At 35.7% G+C, this 12,088-nt stretch overlaps 1 protein-coding gene across 8 annotated transcripts in view; it reads right to left on the bottom strand.

Annotated features, from left to right (window-relative positions):
- The window catches only part of FAT1 (FAT atypical cadherin 1), a 489,274-nt gene that overhangs the window by 337,750 nt on the left and 139,436 nt on the right, over positions 1 to 12,088 (bottom strand). For 5 of the 8 annotated variants that reach the window (XM_081959694.1, XM_081959697.1, XM_081959699.1 and 2 more), the window contains exons 27-28: positions 8,123 to 8,158; positions 4,628 to 6,314 (exon numbers count right to left, since the gene is read on the bottom strand). In XM_081959694.1, the coding sequence (XP_081815820.1) occupies positions 5,701 to 6,314; positions 8,123 to 8,158 (650 nt within the window). In that variant the 3' untranslated portion in view covers positions 4,628 to 5,700. Of the gene's footprint in view, positions 1 to 4,627; positions 6,315 to 8,122; positions 8,159 to 11,333; positions 11,394 to 12,088 lie in introns of those variants that run through there. The other 3 variants (XM_081959700.1, XR_014175910.1, XM_081959695.1) reach the window with 3 other exon arrangements.

Below are 12,088 nucleotides of genomic sequence, written 5' to 3'. Positions count from 1 at the left end.
CAAAAACTTCCTTTGAGTACAATATTTGCTTTGCAGGAGGAATGAGCAGAGAAGGGCAAATTAGATCTCTGCTTCGGGGGAAGAAAAGAAAACAGCAAAGAAGAGTCCAGATGTCTTAGTTTTAATCTTTACCTTTGAAAAATCAGATCCTGTATGTTTATGCAACGGTTCTTATGAATCTACCAAAAGATGCAGATGACCTTTCCTGATTGTGAGATGCAATGCAGATTTTTCATATGATCTCACAACACAACAGGATGGTCCTGTCTGAAACTGGGACCCCTTTCCATCCCATCTCTCAGGGACCTGCTTGATTTTTTCCAGTGGAGATATTGCCAGAAGATTAATATTATGCTTATAGGGATTATGAATTGGTACCCGAATAATGCTATAAACCAGTATTTCCCATCTTTGGAAACTTTTAAGGTGTTTGGACTTCAAGCTCAAAAGGTTGAAAAACATTGTTGTAAAGTAAACAGTCTGATCTGTGTAAAAAAAACAGCAGGGGAAAATTACTCATTTTCCCCTTTCAGAGAAAGCTGGTTGTGTTTATTTTTTAAAGGTGTGTAAATTCAATTTATGTGCAAAACATGTTTACATTGTTCAAACAGCCTTAACAAATGCTAACCAAATTGTCCATAGAGCTAACCCCCCCCCCCCCTCTCATTTTGGTTATATGTGAAAGCTCAATATATAATTATTTGGCCATTTAGAGACCTGCCCCCTTCCTTTTTTCAAAGGAAAAAAAATAGAATTTACCAATCACAATGCACAGATCCTTAACCATTTGGTGATTATGTCATTTTGAAGTCCTTGACACCAAATAATGAAAGGTGCTGCACAGAGCAATAAAAAGGGAGAAAAAACAATCATAATCATGAAGCTTAACAAGCTGAATAACAAACAAATGGAAAAAGCAGGAAGTGACAGACATGTAAAAAAACAACCTCTAAGAAGATGCAGCAGTTTCCTATGATGGCATGCCATTTGCTAAGAGAGGGGGAAAACTGTGCTAAAAATAGCATCCAGTGCTCTTACACGTGCCTTATGCTACAAGGAAAATTTCTCTGATTTGTACTGATCACAGATTCAGAGAAACAGTGCATCAGAAAGTGAAGGGAAAGGATGCTACATCACAATACTAAGCCGGTTTTTGTCAATCGAGCTATTCTTGCACAAAAAGATTCTTATTAAAATCTTTCAAAAATAAAAAAGTATGCAGGACCTCTTCTAATGTCATGTTAATTCAGACTGGTGTTCAACTATTATATCTGAAAGATGATGGTCTGTTTAAAACAATCCCCCCATTGAAGTGTGGATCACAATTTTGTGCAATGCCCAACTTCTCTAACTCTAATCCTAGCTGTCCTAGCTTCAATGCTCTGTCTCCATTCCTGGAAAACTTGGGAAAAAATTTCCTCTGTCCTGAATATATGCATGTGACACATTTGCATGTATGTTTATGTATCTGCGTATGCTGAGTTACCACAGTTACATCAAAAGACAGCTTGGCTAGAATTATCTCCTTCCAAATTTATATTGCTTTTATTGTACATTGCCCAGAGTCACGATCATGAGATGATCAACTATATAAAGGTGACAAATATTAATTGAAATAATTACTAATTTAAAATAAATTACCTTTTAACATAAAGTAGCTTATTTATAAAGTTAATTGATTTCCTGCTGGCATATAATACATATAATTTCCTATTGGCATATAATACACTAATCAGTCTCAGACACATGCAGGCACATTATCTGCAGTAGAAAAACAAAAAAGAGAGTAGACAAGGGAATAACAACAAAGGGAAGGAAAGTGAGGGGAAATGAAAGGAAGAACAAACTAGATGGAAATGATACAGAAATGTGTAATTAAGCAGAGGACAAAAAAAAGAGAAGTCCCACTTATGCATTACCAAAATCTATCCTGCTCTAGAAGATAAAAATCTGTTAGAAGAAACTTTGTAAGCGTGTATGTTTGTGTGTGTGTGTGTCCGTGTGTCACTCCTTGACAAGGCAAGCATGGCGCTTGATGCAGCTCTAATTAATGTAATAAAATAAATAAATAACTCAATAATGTCAATAATTTGATATAGAATTAAGGAAATGTTAAAACGTTTTAGTCCAGAAATCATTTGGAAGTTTGGAACAATGCCACTCCATCTTAGGATGATCCAGTTTTGAAGGGATGGGGGGGGGGGGGAAGCACTCAATGAGGTAAAACCAGATGCAGATCGAAACAGCAGTTTTTTCTAAAGAAGATGGCTCCAACTAGTTGCAGATCCCTGAAATCACTGCCAGTCTCATGTTTTTCAACTAAACTAAACTTTTTTCCTCCTTTATGCCTTTCGCTCTATAGTTTTTCATCTTTCTGGTTTGTAAGCCTTAGCTTACTTAATTAAAGTAAGTATATACATATACTACTATGAAGAATATAATGCTATGTGTGGCCCTTACTCATAACAACATAAAACTGCTTACCTCAAAACAATTCAGGAAAATGTAGCTCTTTATCTATCCTCAGTTTATGAAAAACGGGCATGCATAGAGTTTGAGAGGCCTGCAAAGTGCTCCTGGGGGCAGGCAGGAAACGAGCAAAAAACGGCCCATTTTTAGCAAAAAAAGGGCATGCTTATGCTTTGGGAGGCTTGTAGAGTGCTCCTGGGGTGGGGGGCGGCAGCAAAACGGGCACAAAACAGCCCTTTTTTGCCTCCCCCGCCCACAGGAACACTTTGCAGGCCTCTCAAAGCCTATGCATGTCCATTTTTGTGAAGGGGGCAGGTTTCAGGAGGCCAAAAATGTATTCAGTGTATAAGACGTACCCAGATTTTCACCCTTTTTTGGGGGGGAGGGGGGAAAGGTGCGTCTTATGCTTCAAAAAATACGCTAGTTCAGGGCTGTCAAACTCCTGCCCCTTGGGGCAGTGTTATGCGCTGGCTACTCCCATACCGTTCAGCGAAGGCGAAAAAAGTCTCAATAGTCACGCCACCATGACGATGTGAGTTTTATACCCCTGGTATAGTTCTTTCATTTCATTTGGGAGCATGGATCAAATCTCTTGTGTGTATTTTCTTTTTATGTGATCACTGCTTACTTTCCAGTTTTGCATGTATTTTAATGAATAAGCATTCAGGTAATCAAGACATGATTCATTAACTTCCCTTTTAAACACAGGTATCTATTTTTTATATAGTAAATGTCACCAACATAAACATTGCTGATGGGTAACATCATCCCCAATTCCCTCCTCTCCCCTTTGATTTCCCTTTGATCCAAACATCTAAAGACCAGGGAGAAGCAGTATTCATTAGCAATGAGCCAAAAATGGCTCGTGTGCTTGAAAGAAAATCCTTGTTCAACTTGAACAAGAAATTGCCTGTTTAGGGAAAAATCTTAGGAAGTTCTTGACTTCAAATAATTTTGGAGGAGTTGTCCTTGTTTTGTGAAATCATTACACAGTAATTTGAAGCCTCTTTAGCTTTCTGCAGTTCAATTCAATTACAAAGAGGCTATGAATGAACTCATTTTAGGGTCTGTTCCTTCTCAGGGATTAAGGGCAACCACATAAGAGTGTAGGTAAATAATAAAATACTTAAGAGCACTATCTTAAGTTAGAACATTGTCAAAAAGTTCTAAAGTATTTCTATGAGAATTAGAGAAAAAAATAAGACTTTCACAGGGAAATACATTTTGGTGCAGCATTAATCCATTCTGCTTTCCTTTCCTTCCTTTGTTCCTTCATTTAACCACTTTTGCTTTTCAATGTTGGCTGAGGAATCCTGGGAAAGAGAGCTCCTGAGGTTGAAAAACACTGTTGTAGAGTTCAGTAGGCAATTTTCTCCACATGGTGTTTCACCAGGTGTAAAAAGCAGTTCTTTGCAGTGGAAATTGTATTGTGCCCTATTATTGAAATACCACTTTAGTGGATGCCATTTTCGATCTAACTACAAATCTCTATTAAAATCAAGAAAATGTTCCTGTTCGTATTACAAATCTGTTATGCGTATTTAATATTTGAACAGGAAACCTTATTGCAAATTCTTCCTTGCAAATTTCTCAGCCAATTTCACAGCACCTGCCAAAATCACTGACCTCATAAGATTTCATTTACTAGATTTATTTACTCTCAGAAGAGTAAAATTGAATAACAGAAATTGAATAACAGAAAGCAGCATTTCTCCAAGGCTAATCATCAAATTTTCTCTGTGATGCTAAATCTCTTTGAAAGTATGTTCTCATATTGGGTTTTTTACTAACATACATATAATCCTGATTTTATTTCACAAATGGGGCCAAAACATCCATCAGAAATTTCTGCCAACAGTAAGAATAATCACATAACAATTTTTACCAAGTAACTTCAAGTCTTCTATTCTGTGTATTTGTACTGTAACACATTGCAATGAAACAGGAAATATATGAATATTCGTAAGTATGTCATTGGTAAGTATGTTATCTATCTATCTATCAAGGATGGATTTGATTTTTAAATGAGCAAGCTCCTACTGCCACCTAGTGGATTGACTGCACACAACTAAAACTTAGCTGCACCAAGCATCTTTACACTTTTTATATCTATGAATCTATACTACATATAGATCTGCAAATTTATATATAAAATAGAGTAAACAAAGCTAGAATATTTTATTAATAATTTATTATCTGTAAGAAAGACTGGCTAATGGTAGATTTCAGTAAAAACCTTTACAAGACTGCTGCATCACAAATATACAGACACTATAAAAACTGTGCTGTGATTTTGGTTCTAAACAGGAATGTAGTGGGCCCCAACACACTTTTCAGGAAAAGAAAAAAATGGATACTGTTCCAGAATTCAAAACTTGTGTAAGACACTGCTATGTTTTTTTGTCCAGAAAATATCAGATATGTTTTACAACTGGAAATTATGTACAGTTAGAAATGCATGAGTTATTACACTGAAATATATAAGTGATAACACTGAATTTCTGTGAAAACACGGGTAAATACAGTAAACCTTTGATTTAATGAACTAATAAGGGAAAGTGTATCTGTTACAGCATTCTTTGTGTTGTGCAAAATCTGAATCTGATTTTCCAACTGCACAGTGTATAGGATTCTATAAGTATGTATATGGAAGTTATACACTGTATGGGTCAATTATATCCTCTGCATTGTAAGCTACATAGAGAACTGTTCAATCAAGGGTTTACTGTAAAGTGATTCCTGAATACAATGCAGCCGAGGGTTTAATGGCACACAGAAACACCACTAAACCAGTGGAAATCAAATTATCTACAAAATCTAGGCAAAATTACCAAAATCAAAACTGTACATAAAATTTACAAAAATATAAGAAAAATGATTTTACTTCTGAATGATATAAATACATTTATCATGCTAAAATGAGGAAGTGGTATGTGTTTTTTTTTTCCTGTTTCTAACATAGACAATGTAAGTATTAAAAAAAAATACACAGGAGACCTGTGATTAAAGAAACTGCAGGACGGGGGAAAAAAAAAGAGAGAAATTAGTTAATATGAGCTGCATATTCCATTGCAGCCATGCCAGTTTCAGTTCACTGAAATAATAGCGCTCAAGCATTGCCAGGGGGGGTGGGCGGTGGGTGGGGGAAGCTCTCCAAGATTTTCTACAATCCTTTTTCTTTTTAGTTCATTAGCATCCAGGCACTTTTTAAAAATTTTTTGAGGAAGAGTATCAGACTTGTGTGTGCTGCTGAGGATCAAGTGGAGGAATGATCACATCTTCAAAATGGCTGTCGTCCCCACTTTCATAGTCACTCATCATTACCTCAGACTCCATTTCGCAGCAGGCTGACAGATCAGAGCACGAAGCTGTGGAAGCGTACGCAGAAATGGACATGTTGTCTACAGGGTCTCTGTTATAGCCTACAGTGTAAGGAGCAAAAGTTTCTTGGAGATTTGTAGGGATTCCATTTATTGTGTTCTGAGGTTCTGAAACGTCTGAAGGACAGTGATGGGGAAGATACTGGTTGAGATTGAATCTTTGCCTGCTCCCTACCGAAGACCCTAAGCTACCTACAGCAGATACATCCCTGGATTGCTGTATGGAGTCAAACTGATCGTTGTATTCCGGTGGCAAGGGTGGGAGGTCATCAGGAACAGGGAAATCATCTGGTGGAGGTGGAAAGTCACTTTCAATGTCATAACCTCCAGCATAATAGTCAGCGTCAATCGAATTTGGATCTGTGTACAGAGGTGCCGCCTCTTCGACAATTTCATAATTTGGATATTCTTGTATGCCGGGCAGTTGAACATTTGGCATCCAGTCAGAAGTATCCCAGTGATAGCCTGGAGAGCAGAAATAAAGAAAGATTGAATATCTTGTTCCTGGATCTATCGCGAAGACTGTAAAACCAAAACAAATGCATCAAGAGCAACTCAGCCAACCAGGATTAGAGAATACAAATAACTGGAGCAATTTGCCTGCAATGGTTAACAAAGACATTCAGTGTTACAACCACAAGTTCACAAAGTGCCATGCAGTATATGGTTTATTATCCAAGGCTGAGCTATCTTAATTTCAACATATCTTATTACGCAAAGTGGTGGAAAGATGGAGTTGACCTCCTTATACAAGGGCACAGCACAAGGGGGTCCAACCTTGGCAACTTTAAGACTGGTGAAATTCAACTTCCAGAATTACCCAGCTAGCTGTGCAATTCTGGAAGTAGAAGTCCACAGGTCTTTAAATTGCCAAGGTTGAACATCCCTGGCACAATATCATTCTTTGGGTAAAAGAATGCAACCATCAATTTACCAGATGCATGGCAGCCACTTACTAAAAGCACTTTCTTTGCACGTAATGCTTATACTCCATTATTTTGATTTGGGTTTATACAGAAATAAGTCTCACTGGGCTTAGTAGTATTTCCTTCTCAGTGAAAATATATGGGATTGCAGGATTTGTCTATTACAATTAATGGGAATTAGAATTTTTTTTTTGGGGGGGGCATCAATTCCTGACTTCAATGGTCTTGAAATAGGATTTTTTTTCATCCATTTTTAGCAAACTGACTGATATTGCTTTTCTAGTGTAAAATATGCAGTACTTGTTCAAACTGTGAATTTCCCCATTTGTAATGTAAAACTGAAAAAGTTATTTTGATATATAGCAATAGCACTTAGACTTATATACTGTTTCCCAGTGTTTTACAGTCCTCTCTAAGCAGTTTAGAGTCAGCGTATTGTCCCCAACAATCTGGGTCCTCATTTTAACCACCTTGGAAGGACGGAAGGCTGAGTCAACCTTGAGCTGCTTAGAACTTAACTCCTGGAGTGTGTGGTGAATTAGCCCTGCAATACTGGATCCTAACCACTGCGCCACCATGAATCTTGTATGTGTTTGTGAGTGTATGTGTATAGACCACACACATGTGTTCACACATACCCAAACACATACTGTAGAGCAAAGTGGGTATTTAGGAATTTTTTTCTTTTATCTTTTGACAGATCAGAACAGACTGCAGTAACTTTAGGATATGTTCTCCTGCTATTCAGGAAATAAGTTTACTTAAATATTATGTATTTTTTCAAAACAAATCATACACTAAAGTAAAAATGGAATAAACAGATTTAGGAATAAGCATAGTATGCAAATGGTACAGAAACAAGTTTCTTTTTGTTCTGTATTGGGACCAATAAATTTAGGATCTGATTTTTTTAAAAAAATTAAAATTTTTAACGGTTAATATTACTGTTACTAATATTATCAATGACCAATTAGCTCTTTAACAGAAAGTATAAAATAAAATTGTATATCTGATTTTTAAAATGTATTAGTAACAGCATTCAGACATTCACATGTCAAAAGAAACATTAAGCCAACCATGCAAAAATTTGAAAACTGCTTTGTGTTGTAGAACAAATATAAAATAAAATATGCTGAAAATAAAGGTGAACTGATTATAAAAACATTGTAGAGTTGCAAAAAATAACATTTCTCCAATTCATGATAAATTCTAAAAAGGTGTATTTTAAAACATTGCAATAAAGTGTATGAATTACAACACAAATACACACTAAGCAACCGATTAAAGTCAAGTTAGTGCTGTGGACATTTAAATGAGCATCACTGAACATCTACATGCAGAAATCACCTCTTGAATTGCCCAGGTCAGGAACAGCAAAAGACTCTTTAGAAGACAAGTGAAAAAGAGGAGGAAAATAACACAGTTGATTAGTTCCAAAACTCTTAATGGCCCCAAATCCTGCATGATGTCATGGTAATGGTACACAAATTCATGTTCATTTTTATCTATTATAGTTATGGAACTATGTAGCTAAAGACTGAAATCCGTGAAGGAACATTAGGTTAGTAGCTAGATGATAACAACATTCATCAAATATCCTTATGAAAAGGGCTTCTGAAAGTAACCTCAGTTTCAAAAGGCGATTCTGTATCTCCATCAACTTTTAGGTGCACAAAATTAGTTATGTACCTCCTTGGATTTAATAAAAGTGCTTATTATGAACCTGACAAACTTCCAAATCATCAGGGATATCCTTATGTTCTTCTTAGTTATGAAGACAATCAACAACATCTTTTTGTACGTGGTTCTTAAGCTGTGGAATGTATACCATAGGTAGGAGAGTTGGATCTCATTGTCCCAAAATTTGGGAAATTGGTAAAAGCATTTTTGGTAAAGCTTTTAGCTGTTAACTAACCTGATTTAATTACCGATTTCACATGGATTTTAATTTATTGAAGCTTATATTTTGTACCTTTACTGTTGCAAGATAGCTTAATGGTCAAATAGATAGGAAGATGTGATTCAAATCCAAAATACTTAAAACAACAACAACACATATCTGAGACCTAGGCCATTTTTGAAAAGTATAAATCTTGATCTTGTTTGGTTTATTTTAATCTCCCGCTGATCTTGTATCACTACTATGACTGATAGAAGGATTACTGATTACTTTTTATAAAATAAAAACATTTTAAGTCTGAAGGTTGGTAAATATGTATAACTAACTAGACCCACTTCATCTTATTTACTTTTCTAGGGCCCTGCTTATTGTGGCTACATGATCTATTCTAACCATGTTTGGGAGCCACCAGGTAGATATTGACTCAGTCCTTGGGCTCTTTTTTTCTTTAAAAAAGTGTTTATTTGTACATTATTGTAAGACATGGGTTTTCCTCAGCCTTCTGATTCTATGTTACTTGTAGATGGAAGTATTTATAAGATGGGCATGTTTGTGGACAATGGTTTGTGTGATTTTATGTAACATAACTCCCCTATGTTTTAAGGAACAAAGACCATCCATTACTCCTCCTGTATATTTCTATATATTAAAAATCTAATTAACATAATTAGTTTCATATTGTTATTGCTGGAATAATTGTCTTTTTGGTCAATTATCATTCTGCCCTAACATGATGTCCTTCCACTATGTTTGGAGTAGATTTCCTTATCTCTTGTCCTGTTGTCTTGCTTGGAATTCTGAGAATTGTATAATACATCTGGAGAACACTACAGGAATTTGCTGTGTTCAAATAGCCAATACAGATTCGTAGAATTTAGTCCTATTGTACAGTCACCTTATACTAACCTGAATGCCAAGAGAAATAAGAAGATCTGAAATAATAGTTGTTCTAACACACTAATTTTAAACAGGTCCTACACTGCAAACTATTCTGTCTTCCCAACCGATTGAATACACTTGTATGCATAAAAATAAATTAAAGTAATTTTATCAGTATGGGATGAAATCCATATGCAGAATGGAGAATATTTGAAGATTATTCCATTTGGATTATGCCTTTCATGTAAGTAAAGAATAAATGTATACAAAATGGAAAGAATTCTGACAAAGAACTGAATTGAATTGGATATGAACGGAAATGAATATGTATATTACTATTTGTTATTCAAAATGAATGCAGCCATTTAATAACATTCTCACCAATATTATTATAGAAGTGGGGGCAAAGAGATTGCTTTATTCGGAGGAATCCTTCATTGCTGAATACTTGAGCTGAAATATAAATCAGTGTCTTGCTGTTTCATAATTTGTGCCTTTTTATCAGTACAATAAACTGTTGATCTGCATTCTACTATTGACACCAATATATTCCAATCTGGTTCCCTTAAGATGTATTTAGACATTATGAACATCTCAGCTAGAAATTCCTGCAATCAAAGTTCTAATTTATCAGGAGATTTTCCATGGTGGATGAAGATGCATTATTAGATAAACTTTTAAGAGTTATCTTTATGCCTCGATTCTATTGTTGTAAACAATCCTATTAGCTATCTAAACATGAAGACAGAAAAAGGAAACTCTTTATAGTTCTACAGTATTTAGAAGGCTTTAGGAATATAAATCTTGAGTGAATTTCCTCAGGAGGGTGAAGCTTCAATTTTCTCTATAATCACAACCATCACTAACACGATTTCAACCTCCCAATACTGAAAAATTTTCAATATGGAAATTTACATATGGGAGCTGCATCAGAGAAATAAAGTTAGAGTCAATGACAGGAGGATCTTAGGATCTTGCTAAAATTGACAAGATCAGATTGTTTCAGTATTCTTAGAAACTCTCCCACAATGGCTCTCCGGGTTTTAGTGACATTTCAGCAGCCATCTAAGAACTACATGTGATGGCCATAAACTCAATATGCATGGGAGTAAACTCAAGTAATAAAGAAATACACTATCAAAGATAATGCTCAGATAAAAGAAAACCGAGTCTAGAACAGAACTGTGAAGTAAGAATCTCAGACAAGATCCTCTCTAGTTTTCATAGAGGAAGCAATTCTAAGAAAACATGGCTGAAATGATTTAGCTTACGTTAAGAGTGCATTTACTTTCCCACTTTATGTAAGTTCATATGGGGTAAACTGAGGCAGAGATACAAGGAGCTGCTCAAAGCTATCTAGTCAATATTTATTGCATTTAGATAGGTATCTGACTTCAAAACATCCCTGATTGTATGAACTTCACAAACAGCTGGTCCAGCGCTATCATTCATTTTATGCATCTTGAGAATTGTGGAATGTTACCATTCATATTCTTGATTTTAGTGCCATTTGAGTGCTACAGAGCTTCTGAGCGGATGTGAACTTTGGGGAAATCAAGTCAGAATAATACAGGGGTACATTAGACATCTCATTTAGTCTCCTACATAAATCATATAAAGATGTCTATTTTAAAAATAACTACCAGCAACTATACAGCACACATTGTCAAATCTACACATTACTAATAATAAAGCAAATATTGCACATTATCTTCCATGTTAAAATACGGGGCATGCAGTTTTCTACACAGGCAATAAATAAAAATGAAAACTATATACCTTCTTTTCCCACCGAGTCAACAACAGCATTGACAAGGTATATTACAGTCACTAGGGAAGCTTGTAAAAAGCATGGAAGGAGTAAGTTAAAAAAGAAACCTATGATTAGCAACCATTTCAAATAGCACATAACATTATGTCAACATGAACTAATGTAAGACTTATATATTTTATAAAAATTACATGCAATGCAAAGCTTGAAACAATTGTCTATGCACACCCGCACAAAACATACATCTCCCTGCCACACACAGATTAGCACTAGCATTGCATCATTTTGATTATATAGAAATATTGAAGTGAATTACAGTCTCTAGTACAGGGGTGTCCAAACTTGGGAACTTTAAGACTTGTGGACTTCAACTCCCAGAATTCCCCAGCTGGCTGGCCAAACTTGGGAACCTTAAGACTTGTGGACTTCAACTCCCAGAATTCCCCAGCTGGCTGGCCGGCTGGGGAATTATGGGAGTTGAAGTCCACAAGTCTTAAAGTTCCCAAGTTTGGACACCCCTGCTCCAGTAGAATAAAAACATTTTCAACCTGCAAATATCAACAATCAATCCTATCCACGTGAGTGGCTTACAGAGATTACCAAAACTAAAAATGGATTGCAAAGAGAAACATGCACATACATTTTAACAATCATTTATACTCATTCACTCTTCTTTTCATATTAGTGAATACATTGTCAAACACAAATGCAATACAGCAATTATAAATCACACACATGAATTGTTACTTTTCAGCAAACAGAA

The sequence above is a fragment of the Natrix helvetica genome, assembly GCF_964273705.1.
Source record: "Natrix helvetica genome assembly, chromosome: 7".
NCBI classification, from domain to species: domain Eukaryota; kingdom Metazoa; phylum Chordata; class Lepidosauria; order Squamata; family Natricidae; genus Natrix; species Natrix helvetica.
This window is presented reverse-complemented; position numbering and strand designations above follow the sequence as displayed.